The following is a 22,625-nucleotide window of genomic DNA, read 5'->3' on the forward strand; positions in this document are numbered from 1 at the left end:
CATTGTTCAACACCCAACTTATTGTTAATTGATGTCTGTTTGATTTAGTCCACCTTTTGCAGAGAGCGACGGCAGTCGAGCTCAGTATAAGAAATATACGTGAGAAGTTCCAGATCTCTGATTTCAGTCTACTATAACAAAATGTTTCATTCCGATACGCTTACGCTCTATAGTCTCTGAATTTTTTCCGTAAAGGATGCCGAGGTGAAGAAGACTATTTTACTATGCTTACAAAGCGTAGCCCTGATCCAGATGGCGAAGCAGGGAAGCACTCCTAGCGAATGTCTGACGAGCTACTATGGAACGGATTCGAATGATTCAACACTGGGTATTTACCCCTGTCCCGGTCCTTCAGCGACTTCAATAGTAGCAAATCTAAACAGGAAGAGCCTGTCTACGCCCACTTCTGTTTCCGCAATAAGTTGGGTACTCAAGCGACTAGAATGGGACTGGATCACAACACTTGAGTTGATTGAAAAAATACTGACTTTGAAGGATGTTATGAAGTTGGCACCTAAAGCGTTTCAATATTTCCATTATTCTTGGATTGATGCAACGGCGATCTGCTGGACTGTCTGTTTACCCATTGTGCTTCGGATCTTGCCAGAAACTACTATATCTGGATAAGAAACGAAGCGCAACTTTATTGGACAAATACGGGAAATAACAGACAAGCTAAGTCTTTTATTCCATATATATCAATAACCGAAGCACTCCTTTGCCTCAGTATGTAGAAATGAAGTAAGAATTTGTACAGGTTTTCTTACTGACCATTACAGGATGATAAAACAAGAACAGCTGAGCACATGATGTGCTGCTGTGAAGCTCTTACTAGGACCGGAATTCGCTTCCTAGGATCACCGCACCTGGAAGCACATGACATAAATGGCATTCAGACAAAGTACCTCGCGAGGCTTCTTAGCAATACCTAAATCAAAGAAGACCTGTAGCCAAAAAAAGAGGTTTGTTACATTAGATCGTTTCGGCCCGGTGACTAGGTGACCTGCTCCCTCCTCTAAATTGAATTTAACCTAATCTAGGTGAATAACTCAGTGATATAAAAAATATTTATTCGAGCGAAAAATGGTGGGTAAACACCGTGGCTAATGGTAATCATCATTTACTACCTCTGAAGACTGTAAGTCATGTAGAGTCCGCAAAAAAAACTCCGGAAGCATTGTCCGGAGGAGGCATCAGACTAAGCCGAGCATTGAATATTTCTTTATGTAAGAAGGTGGGTAGGCCCTGTGGCAAATGGTATCTATCCTTTCTGGCTCACTGGTCGACTTACATAGACGACGAGGGGAGCGTCCTAAGCTGTGCACTGTTGGAGTAACTGGACGAGCAATCATAACTCACGGTAGTTATTCCTCTAAAGACTTTGACAATCTAATGAGCACTGGGATCAAGAAACCTGGCGTACATCAGGAACTGGAGTAATTTTTTAACTCGCTTGTGATATTACAAAAGGTCTGCAGCCTAAATAGATGCCGGCTAACTTTTCGTACTTGCAAAATTGCTCCAACGCTTTTAAACCTTTAATGATACATATTTGGCCAGCTAGTCTTAGAGCTTTGTTACTAAATGCTTGAGCTCTCCGCCGCCTCCTTACGAGATTCTCCGAAGGACGTTTAAGGGACATTACAAAGTAATCTATGCCACAAGCATTAGGCTCAACAGCAGGCAATTTATTCCAACTAAGTGCGAATGAGGTGAGCTCGTAATTGCCCTTTCAATTTGTATACGATTAACAGATAAGCAACATACTTAACGCGCCAGCATTTTCGTCAAATCATGCCAGTTTCTATTAGACACATTTCAATTCATGCCCCAACCAATCAAACCTATCAGTCCAGTTCACACAATTACAGCAGTATGTGCAGTCGGCAGGTGTATAGGTATATCGCGCGTAACTCCATTCAATTTTGGTTGTACATAACACTCATACAACCATTTCCGCGTCTATCGAGGCTTACGACTATATTGCGAGTTGGCTGGTTCATATGGCTCATCGTTTTGATATTTGGCAACTTAAGTTATCTCATATCTGACAGTTATGAAAATTTGGGATACTTAGTCGGCTACGCTTCATTCACCATTGATATTTTAACAAATGCAACGATCTTCGTCGAACTTATTTGCAAACAAAAACACTACCAACGACTTATACAACTCGAATACGAAGTGGATGCATTACTGCAGCAGCAAACTGACATCAATTCAATTGAGTCGAATGTATGGCGCAAAGTATTCTACCAACTAATCATTCATACCACCTGCGATGCCTTACATCTCGTCGTTGCAGCCATGTATTACAAGTCGCCAGTGTTCTACTTTAATATTCCATTACTGACGGTGGCGCGTATACGTTACGCACAAATCACACTTTTTATTGAGCGGCAAAATCAACGCACACGTTGCTTGATTCGTGCGCTCCTAGTGTTGGTTAAGGCAAATCGTCCGAAACATAAATTCACCAGCGATATTTGGCAGCCGTATGCTGTGTGGGAATACGATCATTTAAATTGGTTACGTCTGGTGCAGGGGCGCCTTTACGAGTTGTATCAGGGTGTGAGCGAGTGTTTCGGTTGGTCTATAATTTCGTTGCTCTTCGGCGCATTTTTCACCATCGTAAGCAATCTATTTTGGTGCATAGAAATCTGGAAATATAATTTCCAGCTTGGCCAGTTCGCATACGATGCGCTAAATATATTGAGAGTAGGCACTTTCGCCGCAATCCTGCTGACCGCAGCCGACAATGCAAGGAGGAAGGTGAGTAGATAATTGTAGTTAGAAAATGGATTTTATTATCTCTTCTGTACAGCACATGCTGATAAGCGGTCTCCTATTCAAGCTACCAAAGCCGCTAGGCAACAAAGTTTACAATGATCTTGTCTCCAACATTGCGCTGCAATGTCTACATCAGGGATTTGGAATCAGCGTCAAAGGATTTTTCAACTTGAATCTATCGCTGCTGGGAGATGTAAGTACTCATAAGGTAGCACGTAAATAAGGAGTACGCACATATTCGTAGGTCTGCCTTTGTGAAATTTTATTTGCAACTAAGATTCGGAAAAGTTCCCCGAAGCGATGTAAAATGAGTAGAAGCTTTGAGTACTATCTCGTCAAGCACGTAACGTATCGAGCGTAAAATGAGTTTCACAAGACCACTCTAGCTTTTTGTCTGTAAAATTTTAAGGTCAGTCACCGATTACGTTATTCGGCGCTCATTTTTTGGCACTGAGGAGGTAGTTTCTATTGCTCATTAAGTAAAATTACTGCTAGCTTGTCTGCCAACAAATTTTTTCTCTAGACAAGTGAGTTATATGTATGTATGTGCCTTAGTATAAAGTCTTAAAGGTCTTCGGCGTATAAACAACGTTCAGTTGGCAACCGAAAGGCAACTTAAAAAGCAGTGTTCGCCTAGAGAGAGACTAGAATCTGATTACGTTTCGTCGACTGAGTGGCTCGTAGTGCCGTATTGCTGCCATCACACGTTCGGCAAAATTGGACATTGGTTTATTGAGCTGAACTCATTCTCGATAAAAAATTTTACACAACACCACTCTGTGACTGCCAAAATGTACAATCTGTACAAATGCCCCAATCGTGTGACTTGGCCTTAAAACTGCGCTGCAACACACACTTCGCAATATATTTTTCCGCACTTCGCAAAGAATTTTTTTCTAATAGCGTTCGCCACTCTGCAGGCGAATGAAAAACAGCTTCCCATAAAAATACAATCGCCGTTCGGCGAATCGGCGTAAAGCTGTAGGTCCCTTCCCTTTGTGTGACAACATTAAAGCGCACGCCACAAATTCGAGGACAAGCCCGGCCAAACACACACATATTTTGTTAGCGGCAATCTACCTGTGACCAAGAAGTTAGTAACTTCATTATCAGAAACTAAGTACTATAAAATAAAAAAATTAAGTGCGCCTGGGTTACATTGGAGAAGTGAAACCTACGTTACATATCTATTTTGTGTCGTAACCAATATACTACATACATACATCTGCTTTTGCTTAGGGTTATATTTTTTGTCTTTTTTCTATCTAGATCCCTACCTCTACCTCTGTTCGTTCTAAACATAATACATTTATGTTATTCTGTTTTCCTTTATCTTAATTTTTATCTTTATACTTTATCGATAAAAAATCGATGGTAACATCCGATAAAAATATCGATAACAAAATCGATGACAAATTCGATGAAAATTTCGATAGCATAATCTATAATAATGTTGGTAACAAAATCGATTACAAAATATCGAAAAAATATCGATAACAAAATCAATAAATATATCGATAACAAAATCGATAAAGATATCGAAAAAAAATCGATTAGAAAATCGATAAAAATATCGATATCAAAATCGAGAGAAATATCGATAACACAATCGACAAATAATCGATAGCAAAATCGATGACAAATTCGTTAAAAATTTTGATAGCAATATCGTTAAAAATATTGGTAGCAAAATCGATTTGAAAATCGATATAAAATATCGATAACAACACTGATAAATAATCGATAACGAAATGGATAACAAAAATCGATAAAAATTTCGATGACAAAATTGATAAAAATATAGATAACAAAATCGATTAATAATCGACAACAAAGTAGATAAATAATCGGTAACAAAAACATATATAATCGATAACGAAATCAATAAAAATATCAATAACAAATACGATAGGAATATCGATAACAAGATCAATAATAATATCGATAACAAAACCAGTAACAATATCGATAACAAAATCGTTAAAAATATCGCTTACAAAATCGATAAAAATATCGATTATTATATCGATAACTTCCGAAAATACCGATAGCAAATCGAAAACAATATCGATAAAAAATTTCGATAACAAAATCGATTAATATGTCGATAAGTCCCGAGAATCCCGAAAATCTCTAAAATCCCAAAACAAATAGTTACCATTTTGAGTCTCTGTGTCTCCATCTATATCCTTTTTTCTATAATTACCTTTATTTTACTCTTTAGTCCTCTATCTTCATCTTTACTTTTATCGGTATCCTCATCCTCATCGTTTTCTTTATATTTATCTTGGCTTTTAAATTATATTTATCATTTTCTTCATCTACATATTCCCCTTTACCCTTGTCCTTATATAAGTAAAGTGTTTGAATTTACCTTGGTCTTCATTTTTGCCTTATCTTTACGCATCCTTGTTTTCGTTTTTATTTTTACTTTTGCCTTTTCCTTTTCTTTATCTATGTACGTACTCACCTTTACTTTCATTATTGTATTGGTATTTTCCTAAGTGTTATTCTTTAACCTTTTATTAGCAAGTTTTTGTTGAATTAATAACATGTGCATACACTCAAGAAGCAATTGTTTCAGCCCCACCCATTTCCGTTGCACCATATCCGTGTGCAATTTCCGTTGAATTGCCAATTTACTCCCAACCAACCAAACGCCGCTAAAGAAGTTTCACTTCAAAAACATTATGTTCGCCAATATAATTGATCTTGTTTTGAAGTAGTTATTAGCGTAATGTTCCATGTTTTAACTTCGTGTACTCATAGTGCCTACGATGTTGTCCACGGACTTGCGGCTGCATTTACGTCTACTTAGCATATTTAGTAAGGTACATTTTCTAAGAAAAAGTGAAGCTTGTCTACAAGTACTTTGATATGGACTCCAAATTCTGAACCAGAGTTGGTTTCACAGTCATTAATAAGGGATATTCTTCCCATCATGCTTCTCGTTAGTGCCTGAGATACGTTAAGTGCCATTTGAAGAGAGATTTCATTCGCCTTTTGCAAACGTGTTCCTCACTGCAGCTTACCTATATTCCAACTTTAATGGTGTTTTCGTTTCTACCAAAAAATGTTGCCTTGTCATCGCCTTCTTCTTAGTGTTTGTGCGTAGAGGGCAAAGAGAAGGTTGCATTTTTCGATAGAAACGAAATGGTCATAAGTTCGTAGGTGAAAAATGTTACGTATACGCACTGTATTTCCTAGTGTAGTAACCTTCGCCATCCCGAGAAATATTTAAATTATGTAGAGTCGCAAATAAATACAGTATCAAATAAATACATATCATTTTAATATAGACTAATTAAGGTTTGTGGTTGTAAAGACGTAGTACGTTAAATAAAATAGGAACAACTTTCGTGCTGCAATGTATATTTTTAAAAAACTTTAATAATTTTGTTTTGTATTTTAGATGATCGCTTTAATAGTTACACACCTGGTTATACTTGTTCAATTTTTACTCAGCGAGGAAGTTATCAGGAAGAAAATATCTTCGTTCAAATTCTTAAGCAATACAACGGGTGGTACTTAAATGAGAATTAAAAGGTCGTGGCTATAAAATAATAAAACGGGGTGCCGGAATAACTATGTACATGGTACATTTGTACGAGGATATGTATATGCATGTGTATGTGTGTATGTTATAAAATACGATTTAATTTCAAACTCCGTACCAATAAGCAATAAAAAAAATGGAAAAACTTTTGCACGAAAAACCGTTTTTAATTTATATTTTTTGTATAAACATATGTAGCGAAATTAGGATTTAAAGTACATACAAGATTCTAAACATTTTCGAAGCGTCCCGAGATTTTCTGAAAGTTCCCAAAAAAATCCGCAATTTTTTTAAGAACCCCGAAAAAATCGCAAAAAGCATCGAAGATTTCCGAAAAACTCAAATGCTCCGAAAAAACCCTGAAAAGTTGCAAAAACTTTTCAAATGGTCCCGATAAAATTCCGAACGATTTCGAAAAAATAGCGACAATTTCCCCAAAAGTTCCGTTGAGATCCCTAAAAAAGTCCCGAATAGTTTCGAAAAAAATCTCGTAAATTTCCAAATGGTCGGAAAAAATTGCGAAGAGTGCAAAAAACAGAGCACGAAGAAGGTTCGTAATTGCCTGCTGAGGGACGAACGCTATTGGAAACAACTTTTTTTAATTGCTCGAACCAGGCATCGAATCTTGGCCACTCGGTTACAAGGACCGCCTAACCGATCTACGCAGGGCTATATATGTAAGCCACTAAAACCACACTTGAGAAAATATTTCAATTGATCGTCGTGGATGCCTCAGTCTCACCATTCTTCCCTTCTACGGAATTACCGCTACTGGAGTTTACCTGCATTACTTGCTTTCCCAGTCAACTACTTCTAGTCAACTCCAAACTCGACGAGGATTTACCGGTATATGAATTTATAATAAAAATACTACAATTTTTGGATCTGGTGCAGATTTTTATTAAAGTGGTGCTTAAAATTTAAGGAACATAATAAGTATATTATACTTAAATATTCGAATACTTCCGATATTTCAAATGCTCACAGCTTTCTCTAGTGGAGTGTACTCACAGTAGAATTTCCAGAATGCACCAACGGATTTTGGTTAGATCTATTCTTTCCGGCGAACATGAACTGGATGAGTATGACCAAATAAGTGACAATAGACGCAACCATCTAGAAAATTTACAAATTTTTATAACTGCAATTGAGTAAATATTATATATTATATAAATAAATAAAACGGTGCGAAATGGCTGTATAAAAAAAAACAATTCGGATACTATAATGTCGAGAAATGTTGAGAGTGAGAAAAAATATTTAAAAGCTTGTTTAGGTACGTTTAGGAACCGACAAAATTAAGATAAAATAAAAAATGCCTAGCGTAATTAAGTAATTGGAGTTTAACAAAAGAAAGTCAAAGAGACTTAAATTGAATAATTCCAAACAAAATAGGCAGGCACTCAACATCTTAAAGGCAATAAAGTATTAAATTGTCTGTTAGAATTAGTACTAAGCATAGAAGTTTTCAGAATTTAGTACCTCCAATTCAGCGCCTCTATTATCAATTCAGCCAACACAAACTGTATCATAAACTTTCAAACACATTTTTGTAGCAATTTAATTCTCTCTTTTTTCTCTCAGCTCTTTGTTTTTGGTATTCAGCGGACTTAATGCTTCTGCACATATGTTAAGTAGTTGTAGAATGCTCTAAGATTTTAATAACTTATTCGGCGCCTCTTTAACTAATTTAGCTCAACGCCAAATGTTTTAATAACTAAATCGTACATCTTTGCAGCATTTTAGTGCGAAAATTTCACATCTCCAGCTCGTATTTTTCTTATTCAGCACAATTTAAGATATTTCGTGTATAAGTTTGATTTCTGTTTAAATGTTATAACGTATTCAGCGCCCTTCTGATAAATTCAGCGCAACAGAAACATTTTTTTTAATTTTACAAACTCAGCTCTTTATTTTACTATTCAGTTCAAGTAAAGCCCAGTTTGGCATTTCGTGGAATATTTCTAAAATTCAGCAACGCTAATTTAACGCAATCAATTTGATTCAGCGCATACTGGATCCTCTTTGTGGCATTTTAGTAAAAATAATTAAGTTCAGTTTCTTCTTTTGGTATTCGGCTAACTTTATATTTATCGATGTATTTTTATAGCATTTGTATAATGATTTTAAAATGCAAAAATTGCAATTCAGCTCTGCTTATCTATTTAAATTCGTTTAATTTTCAGCTAATTTATTATTATGTTAACCGATGTATCGCTTAAGTGGTTGTAAAATGCTTTTTTTAATAACAAATAATTTAATTCAGCTTCTTTTCTCGTATTCAGCTAGCTTTATATTACTCGATGTATCGCTTTATTCCTTGTTAACTTCTTTTTAAATTCAATAACTTTAATTCAGCGCTTTAATGATAACTTATGTTCCTTTAAAACTGTTCATAAGCCTGTTTAATTATATTTTTATCCTAGTAGCACCCAAGTTTTTTAATTCAGCTCTTCTTTTCCGTATTCAGCTTACTGCAAACTATTCATAGACCCAGCTATTCATACTTTTATCTTAGTAGCAGACAAGTTTTACAATTCAATTTTACAATTTTTCGTATTCAGCTTTTCAGAAACTGCTCACAAACAATTAAAATTTTAACCCTACTACTTAGCACATAAAATTTATAATTCAGCTTTTCGCTTTCGTATTCAGCTAAGTTAAACTTGCACGATGTATAAATTTTGCATACTAGTAATGTTTTAAATGCTGAAAAACACTAATGCAGCACACCTGGGATCAATAGATAAATCTTAAAATAGTTTAAAGCGAATTCAGCGCCAAACAAAAATATGTTATTTTTTCGCTGAGCTAACGAAAACCCCTAAAATTGATCCAATTTTATAAACAAACAAAAAAAACTCGTGTTGGATCTTTTTAGGATTTGTAAGGACAATTAGCTCTAATTACCTATACCGATGTGAGGCAGTCGTCAATTGCATACTTACACTGCCCAGTAGATTGAGATTCAAGCTAAAGAATTCTTTTGCTGTAATAATGTATTGTTGATGTAAAGTTTGCAACGAAAAATCGGTGACCAAATCATTGTAACACTTATTGCCCAGTGGTTTGACGAGCTTGAACATAATACAGCCAATATGGCGACTCTGAAATGGAGAGATGATAGAAAGAAAAATCTTAGGTTAGTTAAAAAAGAAGAATTATGAGAAACAATGTTTTTTTTTAGCTCTAAATAAGCTTAGATATATGAATTGCTGAATATATGGAGCACTTTAAAAGCTTTGGAGCTTCCGGAAAAAGCTTTGAAAACTTTCAAGGTTTTGAAACTTTGTTAAAACTTTCAGATTGTGCGTGAAATACATGTTTTTTCGAGCTTCAATTTTATATTGTCGAGTTTTGGTAAGTGCTCGCATTTCTCTAAAATGGATTCAAATTTTTTCTGAGCTTTAAAGTTTTCTATGGAATATTTTTTAGAATGAGAAAGATGTCTTTAAGCTCTACGTAATATGTAGATATATTTATTGACTTTTGAGATCCAATTCGTATTTAGAATATTTCCGTAAACTGCAAAGAGTTGAGCAAACTTTGAAGGTTTGTAAGCTTTTTCGGAGGTTATAAGTTTGTGAAAAAACAAATGTCTTTTCGAGCTTGAATTTTGCTACGGACTCGAAGCTTTTCTTAGCTTTAAAGTATTGTATTCCTATTCAATTTTTTATTCTTAAACCGACGCCCTTTACCCCCTCTCTACCCACCACTCACCTGTTCATGACTATTTTGACTTTGCCAACACAGTACCCACAGTAGTACGACCACTATTACTAAAAATCCCAAATTTCGTATCAAAGTATTATGCTCGGGAAGTCGTATTATCAGCGAAAAAATAACCCAGTAGGAATTTACGATGAAATAGATGAAGTACATAATCATAAAAGCCAGTATGGACCACCCATAGTGCTCGTTAATAGACTTAAACAGATTATGAATATCGCCATAAAATTGTTTGTAGACCCTCAGTCGACGCTCATCTTCTTCTTCACTTGGCTGATTTGTCTTCGGCGCAACGCGTATAATGCCTCCCTTTGCAAAGGCACGTCCACGTAGATAGGGACCAAAAACTCGTTGTATATTTCGTTCACCCATTTCATTCAGATTGATGCGTAATACAATAGCAAATTCATTGAACGTACTTATGGCGATAATCAGATACAAAATACGAAATTGCAGCGTCAAACAGCTCGGTAAATTATGCCAATGTTGTAAATTCTGTGTCAAGGGTGCCGCATAGACGGTCCACGTAAGTACGGTGTGGACTGTAGAGGCTACCACAGTGAAAAAACTTAGAATTGTTAAGATCCAGCCTTGAGTTTTATAACGCCAATACTCGTCGGTCGCAGCCAATTCCTTACTGAAACGCGCTTCAAATTCTACATACAGCTTTCTGATAAGCTCGCATTCAGCATCCATGAGAAACGATTCGAGTAGAACTGCAAGGTGTGCAAGCATTTGCGAAATATAGAGTACGAAATACATGAGGTTACCCATATTTAAATCGGTAGAATGCACATCATACAACAGCGTATAGAATATGATTAGCGACATGAAGAGAATCCAACTGCCGACATAGAGCTTGTAGATGAGTTGAGATTTGGTGAAACTTCGGAGACCCAAGAGGGCACAACCAAAAATTATTATATAAAATATAGCATCAAAGAGGCGATAGAGTACAGTTTTTTCGTTGCTGCGAATATTACTAGCGACCATATTTTTGTTTTGATTTTTAAATGACTTGCTCACAAAGGATTCGTTTTTGATACTAAAAAATATTTAAAAGCCAAACTAAGCCGCCAACCAGAGTAACAGGGATTTAAAAGGTACCTAATTGCCTCATCAATCAAGTTAAAAAAAAAAAAAACAAATAGAATAATGACAATTGGAAATGACCTTTTTAGTACTCAATACTCCACTTTTGAGTAATTTTTTACAAGTCATTCCATGTTTTAGTATAATTAGATGTGAGCTAAATACGGCAAGTAAGAGCTGAAGAAAAAATTATTGTGCTTCAATTTGCTAAAAAACACTTAACTGCTTAACTTAAATAAATTAAAGTGAGCTGAATACAGAAATTAGGAAGTGAATTTTAAAAATTTCGTTTTACTATGCTTTCGAGGTGAGCTGAGTAGGGAGTAAGCGCTGAATTAGAAAAACTTTATTTACATTGCCTTCTAGGAAAGCTGAATACAGAAAGAAAGAGCTGAATTTATAAAAATATATTTAAGCTTACCACAAAAACGCGCGCTGTGTCTGCTTAACTACTACAAGTAAACAAAAGTGAGCTGAATATGGAAAGGTAGAGCTGAATTAGAAGAATGCTTGTAAATTTAGCTTACTAAGTAAGCTGTATGCGGAAAGGAAGTGCTGAATTGGTTTTGTTTACTTTTATTTTTTAGTAAAGGCACAATGTTTTAAGTAATGTCTATTAATTTCCATATTTAGCTTACTGCAACTTGAAAAGGGAAAATAAAAGCAGAATTAGAAAAAAAAACAATTATTTTACTTTGTACGTAAAATCTACTAATTTTTATAATTCAGCGCTTACTTTCTATATTAAGCCCAATTGAACTTATTGAAAACTTTGAGCACTGTAAATTTAATTTACCTAATTCAGCTTTTGTTTCAATAATTTAGCTGTCTCCCGAAATTTTTCCAAATTTTACAAACCTATATGTACTGCAAAACAATTTTTCAGCTACATCAAATGAAAGTCAGCTAGTATTTTAGTATATTGTCAGTATTTTATAAAGTCTTTGTATTTGTCTATGCACATTTGTCGAAAGCTCTCATTTAGCTAAATATGTACGCAATTAAGCACGTTCAGCCATATTCAGCTCAACTAAAAGTTGATTCATGTTCTTAACTTGGTCGCTCGATCAAGTTAATTGTATTGAGTATTGTGTAAATGTATATATTCAGCTCAGTAAAGTGAAAAGATTTGATATACTCGCTTTAGATTTTTCATTCAGCTAGAGTAAATGAAATCCAACAAGTATTTAAGTTGATTTTCAGTGTTTTTCAAATTTATCTTAATGTTAAGAAATGTATTGTTCGCAAAAAAACTTTATTCAGCTCGCCTTATGATATTCAGCTGAGCATTACCGAGTGTAAAATTTAAATAAACTTTCGCATACTACGAAAATTACACTTCAAGTGTATTCAACTCAATTCAGCTAACTTGAATCTCTAGCACAATAAATTTTTGGTTTACTAGTTATTTACCAGGTTAGTTGGTGGTCACAACCATCTTCGAAATGCTACGCAGATTGGTACCATTCAGTTCACAAACACACTAAGTGGCATTCAATTTTACAAATCTATTAACATAAATTTTAGCATAATGCATATTCAATTTTGCTATACATTTAAGCGATCCGTTCTTGAATACAACCAACTTTATAAAGGCATTCGGTCCTATTTAATTTAATTCAGCTAACTTGGATTTTCAGCGGAAAGAATATTTGATAGAATTATGCTCTTATTATCTCAGTTTGTGAACACAACCAATGCAAAACCGCTATTGAACACAATTCAGCTCTCCCAAATATTCTGCGTCATGCACATTTAAATATGTACATGAGCCGAGTGGTTAGAGGTTCGCACTACCACTCCGGCGGACCTGAGTTCAATTCCTGGTCCGAGCAACATCTGAAATTAAAAAAGTCTAACAGCGGGCGTCCCTCGGCAGGCAATGGCCCGCCATTTATGTTACAACATTAAGACATAAATCAAAATATTTTTATTATTAAACTCAATTCAGTCAGCATGCTTACTTGATTTTTATTGCAAATTCAATGGTTTCAAATAAATAAATAAATGGAGTTGTAGAAGCCTCTTACCTTTTTTGCGCTTTTTTCCGTGCACCAGAACAGTCCTATATATAGATCCAATAGGCATTAGATATAGATCCAATAGGCATTGCAAGTGAGCTCAAAACGACTGCTTCATAAACGCGTCCGTAAATTAGACGAAGCGCATTTAACTCCTCGAACTCCCACTGCTCACAGGGCCGCCAGATGGCACGGGTGTACTTCGATTTCCGCTCGCTATTTAAGCAATCAACTTCCTCAGAGTTAACTCCATTTCACACGGTCTACGGTGGCGCACTGCAGCAAGGCGATAATGGGACAAGTGGACGTTACGGGTGTGTTTATATACATACATATGTACGTACATATTTATGTAATTGAAACTTTTTTTGGCTCAATTGGCATGACTTAGCTAGTACCATGTGAATTAGGCTAATGGTCAGAAGCATGGGCATGTAGAAGCGACTCAGGAATTTTATTGTTTCCCTCCTTTGTTCTCTTTATGTTGTGGCTTTGTTCAAATTTAAGAAAAAGTCAGCTTAACTTGGTGATAACATAACTATTTATTTTTATAATAATTCAATGTGATATTCTCTCAATTAGTTCCACTTGTAAACGTTTTTGTAAACATGTTTATACGTACATATTGTACATATGTTTGCATTTATACTCTAACAATCATCGAAAAAATTTGGCGTGTGAGTTTTTAAATATTTTACGAAGAATTGTTCGCAAAATGGTAAAAGAATAAGGAACTCAAAAAGTTATTGAAAGTGTTCTAACTAAAAAAAAAGTTTTAAGGTGTGTACAAAAATTACCAAAATTCTTTTTTTTTTAATTTTCGTTTTTTTTTAACAGCATAAGCTTTATTAAAAACGATTTTCAAACAAAAAATGCAATATTTTTCAATATTGAGTTTTTCTAAATATTTTTTTTTTATTTAAATATATATTTTTAAAAATAGAAAAATGTATATTTTTTTTAATTAAAAAAAAATATTTTTAAAAATTAAAAATTAATATTTTTATTTTCAACAATAATTAGCAAAAAACCAAATATTTTTGTTTTCACTTTTTTTTGCGTAAATATAACAAATCAGTTCAATAATTTTATAGAGCTTGAGGCGTTTTTAATGACAAATTATTGTGGAAAACAACAACAGTTTCTTCATCGATTGCCGAAGAGCACAGAAGAGAGTATTTTGGTGTCAATCACAAACAATAGAAGTTTGTGATATCGAACTATTCCCACAGCCTACAATGAACATGAAAATTACTTTGTAGGCATATGAATATGACAAAGAATATGAATATGGATATAAAATGAATACTAATATAAATTTGAAATATATATGAAAGGAAATTGAATATGAATATGAATATGGAAAGGAATATGAATATGAATATGAATATGAATATGAATATGAATATGAATATGATTATTAATATGAGTATGTATATGAATATGAACATGAATATGAATATGAATATGAATACTAATATGCATATACCAGAGTTGTGAAAAATTCATCAATTTTTTAATGCATTGTAATGTACTTAAAGCAATAATGTTATGTAAAAAATTAATGTATTCATTTTTAAAATTTAATACAAATAAAAATTTCAATGCATTAACTCTAAAAAAATATAATGCTAATGAAATTTGTTTTCATTAAATTAGCCAAACAAATGCTAATGAAAAAATGTTAATGCATACAAATTTTTAATGATTTTGCTCGTTTGCATTAATAAAAACCATTAATTTTTTTTCTTTTGGGAGGACTTCGAATAATTACTAATAGATTTTTCAGCTTTATTCCATTATGTTTATTTGTAGAAAAATTCGTATAAACATAATTAGATGTTTTATGCAAATAAAAGCAATGTATGTAGATTTTTTTGTTGATGGTCGATGCATACCGATTTATATTAGAGGGCAAAAACGGAAAAATAGCCAATTAAGCAGCACATGTACACAAATGAAGACCTATTTTGTTCAATAAACCGTAATTCAGTTCCATATGACAATAGGGCTGTTCAGAATGTTGTGAAAATGGTCCTGGATTTGCAGTTAGAATTGCATTTGCAAACTTTATGCTTGCTGTCATGGCAACCGTGTGTTTTTATTGTTGTGAATTTACAAATGCAAGGAATGTGCAAATGCAAGAGCATATGCACTAGATCCTGAACAGCCCTAATGTGTTTTTACCTATTTGGGACAATTGCCATTTAATTCCAGCCTTAACTTCCGCCACTATCTTTTTTGGCCTCAAAATTCTACCCTCAACGTCAACAAAGAATTTTTACTTTAAAATAAAATTAGTTAATGGCTTTTTAATGCATGTTATACTTTTAATGCAATAAGTTATGCAGTAGCATTTATTTAAAAATTGTAATGTTAACGCAAACTAAATCATTAGCATTCTTTCTTCGGAATTAATGCATTTAAATTTTCATTCCATTAAATTTTAAAAATTAAAGCATACATTTTATACATTAACATTAAAATGCTATGCATTATACATAAATTTAATGTATTTTTCACAACTCTGGCATATACTATAAATATGAGTATGAAAAAATTTCAGAAATAATAAATGTAAACATTCCAAAATAATGTTTTTTTTTTATTAAGAAAAATAGCATAGTACAGAACATAACAGTTAAGTTTAAATTAATATATTGCTAAATAATAAAAATATCGAATCAAAAAAATTTTCTTGGTCTTTGTTTTTTTGTTACAATTTAAAATTTATCATTAGCATACATATGTGCATATTAATGTGTGTGAATATTTTAAAATTAGACCTTTCATATTTTTATATATTTAGTATATAATTTGTTTGTATGGATGCATGTACGTATGTATGTATACACACAAATGTGCATACGCTTGGATCCATATTTTCTGCAAATATAATATTTACATATTTTTTTTATTAACTCATTTAATTTTTTTGCACTTTTAAAATTCTTTACTGCTTGTTTATTTTGAATATGCGTTTTTGTATCGGTAAAATTAACGTTCAAAAAAAGATCTTAAAATTAATCATAAAAATACGTTTATTTTTTTCTATGATAATCTGTATTAAGTAGCAGTGACGGCCAGAAAGAGTTTTTATCGTGTACGGCTCTATGAAACACCCTCGCGGACAAAGCTTTTTTTAAAGCTTTCTATAGACTTTTTGTGTACGGGCGCACAGAGTAAAAGCATTCTTTGATTGTAAAGGATATAAAATTTAGGAAAGCTTAAAAATGCTCTCCATGTGTTTTCATTACTCCCACCACAGATTGAAACGCCATAAATTTCTAGATTTCCGAAATATTTTGATGTTTAAAAAAAAACTAAGTATTTCAATACCTGCTTCTTTTTTAAATGGCTTTTCTTAAAATTTTCTCAATGAATTTTTGTAAAAAAAACTTGAAACTTTTTAAAAGCTATTCTGGACATATTTTGTTTTTGGTCGTCAATTGTCGATATCAGCTTTACTTTCATATGTTTCCAAAAGCTTTTCATTAAGTTAAAAAAAACTCTTTGTTTTTAGTTTAAACATGAACAATGAAATTTTATAACCAACGATTTCAGTCGATTATTTTTTATGGATAGCAAGAAAATCATTCATATAGATATTTTCTTTTTACTTTTGAAAAAGGGCTCTGAAGTCGTTGAATCTAAAAAATCAGTTTCATAGTACCAGAATTGGCCCCTGTGCTCCACCGGAAGCTGTCAGTTCATACCGCAAAGAAGTCTTAAAAATATTTCTGCCAGCTTTAAGCGAACCCTTCTCTATACAACGCAGTGACAAGCAAAACGTGGCACGCGGGTAGAGCTTTTTTAAGCTTTCTAGTTAAACATATGCAAACATATACGTAGTTAGATATTTTATATGGACCAGTATCAATCGAAACGTATTTAGCCTTACGGAAAACACATTTTAAAGCAAAATGTATATCAGCCCGAAAAAAAAAACACATCTTACGGGAGAAGCTTTTTACAGCTCTTTATAGACTTTCTATTGACACAATAAAAACTCTCTGTGTTCAAATCTGATGTTTATCAGCTTCAAAAGGAGTAAAAGCGCTCCGTGCCCTCCTATATAAAATCAATAGAGCTTAAAAAAGCTCGTCCCTTTTTGTCGGGACTCACGTAACGGGATCTTCAATCGCATTGAAACTTTTGTGTAGCGCTTTATCGAACTCAACAGAGCTTTTTACACTACATGCTTCTTTTGGACTTCTTGTTAAGTTTTTATTAATTTTAAGAAGTTTCTTTGGCACGTTTTTTAAATAAATAAGAAATATATGTTTCTATGTATATGTATACTTAGTATAAAATATTATTTGAAAATACCGATCGTCCATATAAAAAGCCACAATTCTGTGTGCTTTTTCTTGATATGTGCTACCGTTCCAAATAAACTGGAAATAACTGTACTTAATATGTGTTGTATTTATGTAGAATTATACATGTAGTATAGTTTTATATATATGTTTTCATGCAAAAATGCCTTTTTGTGTCCATTTTATTGATTTATTTTTTGTGCTTTTTTAGCCGCGTGTCAAATTTATATTTTTGTTTTTAAAAATTTGTTTTGTTGAAATATATTGTATAATTTGGACCATCAGACTGTTTTTCTCTAAAAACTGACAGACATTCTTAAAAAGGCGCAAGCTGTTTCTAAACAAAATTTAATAAAGAAATGAGATTAAAAAATAAATAAAAAAGTCGAAGCAATACATATTAAAATACTTAAAGAAAATCCAAACTTTTTACAGTTTTCGCCGCAAGCTTTTTGAATTTAAAGCAAATGTTGGAAAAACTATTTTTAAATTTTGTGTGAAAAATGCAAATTATGTTTTTTGGTACTTGTTTTTGCGAATTAATTTTTTTCTTATAATTTTAATAGCTACAATAATTAACTGTTTTTGCTTTTTGTATAAGTGCATTCGCGTGTAATTAATTGGCTAATAGTTGATATATAGATTGATTTATACTTTAATGCTTTTATTTATTTATTCATAATTTCCTTTAGCTTTTTTTTTATTTTTGCGCTTTTAAAAATGTTGTACTCTACAAATAGTACTTAAGTCAATGCGCTTCTTTCAAATAACATTTCAATTCTAAATCAGTTAATAATATGCGAGTTTTTTGCGAATTAATGTAAATATACAGTGGTGGCCAAAAAATTAGCACAATTTTTTTTTTCTTAAATCACTTCTCTCGTATTGTAATTAGAATTAAATGAATTTTTTACTCACTGAAGAAAATCTTTGTTCTTCGGAAGCTTCATATGTCTGAACAATTTTCAAAATCAAAAGCTTCTTAAAAAGCTCCCATTAGGCTCGCGAGATTTTTAATAATGCTTTTTCTATATAAAGCATTTTTCACAAATACATATGTATGTACATTTTAGGAATCTTGGCATCGGAGAGAAAAAATAAAAACGCCAGTTTAAATGAAAAAGTAGGTTTCAAACCCATTTAATTATTATTAATTTTATGATATGTTGAAAAGTAATGAATATCTAAATCCCGGGATCGTAAAAAACGGAAAAATTAACATCCCTATTACATATGTATGTACATAAGGGTGCATCACCATAAAAAGTAGGTTTTCCTACCGGAATCATAATATTTATTAAATTTTAAGACTTCCGACAAAATAATTCGGAAAAATATTAAAAGTTATGTGAGCTGGATCTCCAAAAATCTCTTTATTTTAATACCGTTGATGTAATTTTAAAAAATGGTATACTATGACCTGAGGTAATTTTTTAGAAAAAATATTAAAAAAATAATAAATTTGTTTATAAAAATCTCGAAAATCCCGCGCCTTGTGCTACTTTTTTGCCCATCACTGTACTGAAGTACAAATTTTTATACTTTTATGTAATTTGCGCTACCCAACAAACATTGTCCTTTATTGAAACTACAAATACAATTTTTTTGTCAATATCAATATTGGTAAAATATTTCTTTTATTTTTGTTAAAATGATTTTCATATTTTAGTCAGCTACTCAATGTTACTCGTAGATAATGCATAATATCGTGCTGCTGAGGCACTATAATTTTTTTTTTTTTTGTGATTAAAATATATGGTTTTTTATGTGAATGTACACACCCTGCAGAAAAACATTATCAATTGATAAAAAATAACCAATTTGTAGACAGCTTTTTTGCAGAATTTCGATAAATAGCTCACTTTTATTTAGCTATGACAAAACTAGTTTTAAGTGAGTTGTAAAGTCATGCAGACGTTATCGAGAGTTTGTTTTCTTTAAACAAGTTCCTGTTTAAATATCCTCAAACAAACTTTACTTTGAAATTAATTTTTTTTCTGCACTTCACATACTTTTTCGAATGCAGTACAAATAAATTTTTCGAATTCAGCACAAATAAATTTTTCGAATTCAGTACAAATAAAATGATGATCGAAATTTTATACTCTGCCTCATTGCGTAAGTCGTAAATTAGGCTCAATCGTACGACTCGACAATATTGGCATTGTATACAGCCGTGCTGAAATAAGTAAACGACGAAAATCGTCGTAAACTATACAGTGCTGCCAAGTTTTCCCACTTTAATACACTAGTCGAGTGGAAATTTTAGGCAATGGCGTGAAACTTAAGATACGATTCGACTCTCGAAAAACGACTTGCATTCGACACGGCTCTCGCAATGAGGGCGATTATCATTTTGAAGTTATGTCAGACGGAACTCGAATATGGGACCGCCTACAGCAGAATATGTAAACAAATATGTGATGTTAAATAAAGTAAATAAATAAACAAGTAAAAAGTTTAAAAATATGTATATTTTTCTTATTGATATTTTATGTCCAAAAGTAGTTAGTTATAAGTTAGTTTACACCTAATGCAGAGGTAACCACCCTTGACGATTTCGCGGCCATCGCCATACAAATATGTATATGTACTAGTCAACTTCAAGTTAACTTATAGTTAGATACATTTCCTGCAGGGTATGTACAATACATAAATATGCATGTGCTTATGTAAGTATGGATGTGTGTTTTTGTATGATATTTTTTGTAAGAGATTCTTCGTGCAACTGGCGAAGCGATGTCAAGGATGCCAACAAAAAAATTATTGTGCTTTAAACATATCTTCCAACTAACTCTTATGCCAGAAATGTATGTTAGTTTTTTACTCATTTTATCTCGTTTGTATTCGATTTTCATATTATTTTTTCTTAATCTCTGTTCATTACATTTTTTATATGCAGTGTTTTTATGATTTTTTCTCTTTCCCTTTTTTACATTATTTTTTTATTAAATTTTAAACGCATGTTATCTCTACTAAAATACGTTAGGGTAATAAATCTAAACGCTTAAATGCCTCGTAACCAGATAAACCTCGTAAACTTACTTAATTTTGTATGGAAATCGGTTTATTTACGAGGCATTTACGCGTTTCCATGTTTACCCATATTGTTTTGAAAATCTGTCACTTACTTTATTTTAGGATTTACTACATTGTATAAATATATGTATTTATGTATGTATTGTAGGTATAGTACATAAAAAACTAATAATTAGGAAGTGGTATTTCAGCTGTTAAGTGAACGAGCCAAAAATTTCTGGCACAAAATTGTGCATATAATCGTGGAAGCGTCACACACTGGGTTTGCAAATTATAAATCGTATTTTTAATAGTTTTTTACCAATTTGATCAATTTTTCAGTGAAATTTAAAAATTTCTTGGAAACAATTTTCATAGCAATCGGATTTGCTTCGGGTCTTGTTAGATAGAAAAAATATGATTTTTTTCGATAAAAACATTCTTTTACAATATGTATTTCGTTGTTACTTGCAATTATACAACTGAAACATGCTAGAATATATTCAACAAATTTTTGTTTGATTAAAAATATTCTGTTTAAAATACATACATACATAGTAGAAAATTTAAAAATCCTTAAATTTGTTGTTTAAAAAATTACTTGCAAAAATGGGCTGGGCCAAAAAAATTTTGGCAAGGCCTTTTTTTAAAAAAAAAAAGTTTACTTATAAAATAAAAGCCCCGAATTACAAAAACATACAATTTCCACAAAAAAAGTTGTTTAAAAAATTTCTAAAAAAAATTTTTTTAATTTTACAGGAAAAATTATTTTCTTAAAAATAGCTTTCAGAAAAGTTAAAAACGATATAACCAGAAAAATATTATATTGCAATTATACAGCTACTACAGGGTGGGCCAAATAAGACCCCAACTTTTTTCGGCCAACGGCATAGCATATTTGTTTTCTTTATAATTTTTGGGAATATTTATTCGCGTGAAATTCGCGACAGGACCGATTATTTCATAGTAGCAATTGATTAAAAAGAATACGCTGCATAACATAAGTAAAAATTAGTTTTCTGATGTGCCGAATATAAATGCACAAATGCAATGAAGTGCCTTGATTGACGCTGTAACCGCCTAGGCGATTTCGGCCGAGTCCAACAAAGCATGCCAGTCGCTTTTCTTCTGTGCCAACTGACCCCAATTGGAAATGCCAAGTGAAGCCAGTTCCTTCGCCACCTGGTCTTTCCCTTTTCTCCGTTTCCCGCAACGTGGCCGGCGTTGTATTTGTGATAGTTATCTTTATAGTTTCAGCCCCCCAATGGATTTTTATGAAACTTCATCTAACCTATGTAAGGATCCCGCTTAACCGAAGTAAGTTATGTGTGGAGGTCGCAATGGCAAATTTGGTTTCGAACTTTACGCCTTTTCTCCGTTGCACCTGAGGATTGAATCGCTTTAATTTGCATCTGTGGAAAATAAAATCGTTCTGCATCTCGCTAGGACTCAGCCTAATAAAATCTGTTGGCAAATCGAGTCCCAAGTAAAAAAAAATCAAAAATATTACCCGTACGAGGGCATGTTGGTTTGAGGAATGTTGCTGAAGTAGCAGTCTTTGTTCCAACATATACAAATCTGATTCGTTCCGGTTACGTAGACCCATCTGTCGTAGGTACGTAAGTCGACATGTCGTATACGTAGGTTACATACTTTTAAGTCGACCCTTAATTAAACAAAAATAAATTAATAAAGTATTTAAAGAAGTAGTGGGTTCATTAGGAAAGAAATAACGTAACCAAATAAATTCACTTTAGGCCAATTACATTAAAATAAAAGGTACATATCGCACACCGTCTTCAAAAGCGGCACAGCTCAAAATTTGGCATTTCCGAAATTATGCGCTAAAAATGTACAGAGCTTTTATTTACCTTTCAGCAAAAGCTGGAGAAAATTTCTGTTATAATTAAAAAAAAACACCTATGGTAAAGTCGCCCTTGCCCATATGATTAGTATGTGCTACGAAATAGTTTTTCGCACTTTCTGACGAACGTATTATTTTGAGTTGTGACTCTTTTGAAGACGGTGTGCGATATGTATGTCTCATGAAAAAGCATATTTAGCCCATTTATGTACGTAACCTTTTTTAAATAACGTACT

At 32.8% G+C, this 22,625-nt stretch overlaps 2 protein-coding genes across 2 annotated transcripts; one reads left to right on the forward strand and one right to left on the reverse strand.

Annotated features, from left to right (window-relative positions):
* Positions 1–252: 252 nt before the first annotated feature.
* On the forward strand, positions 253–6,322 carry LOC108365233 (putative gustatory receptor 23a, isoforms A/C). The gene is made up of 4 exons (XM_017619224.1): positions 253–506; positions 2,055–2,772; positions 2,825–2,983; positions 6,203–6,322. Exons 1-4 carry the CDS (start codon positions 253–255, stop codon positions 6,320–6,322), a joined length of 1,251 nt encoding a protein of 416 aa, XP_017474713.1.
* A 1,017-nt stretch (positions 6,323–7,339) lies between these two features.
* On the reverse strand, positions 7,340–10,849 carry LOC108365241 (putative gustatory receptor 23a). The gene is made up of 4 exons (XM_017619235.1): positions 10,846–10,849; positions 10,067–10,791; positions 9,295–9,453; positions 7,340–7,462 (listed from the first exon to the last, which is right to left on the reverse strand). The coding sequence occupies exons 1-4, from the start codon at positions 10,847–10,849 to the stop codon at positions 7,340–7,342; spliced, it is 1,011 nt and encodes a 336-aa protein (XP_017474724.1).
* Between the last annotated feature and the right edge of the window lie 11,776 nt (positions 10,850–22,625).

The sequence above is a fragment of the Rhagoletis zephyria genome, unplaced genomic scaffold (assembly GCF_001687245.7).
Source record: "Rhagoletis zephyria isolate East Lansing unplaced genomic scaffold, Rhagoletis_zephyria_1.1 Rzeph_scaffold_00036, whole genome shotgun sequence".
In the NCBI taxonomy this organism is placed as follows: domain Eukaryota; kingdom Metazoa; phylum Arthropoda; class Insecta; order Diptera; family Tephritidae; genus Rhagoletis; species Rhagoletis zephyria.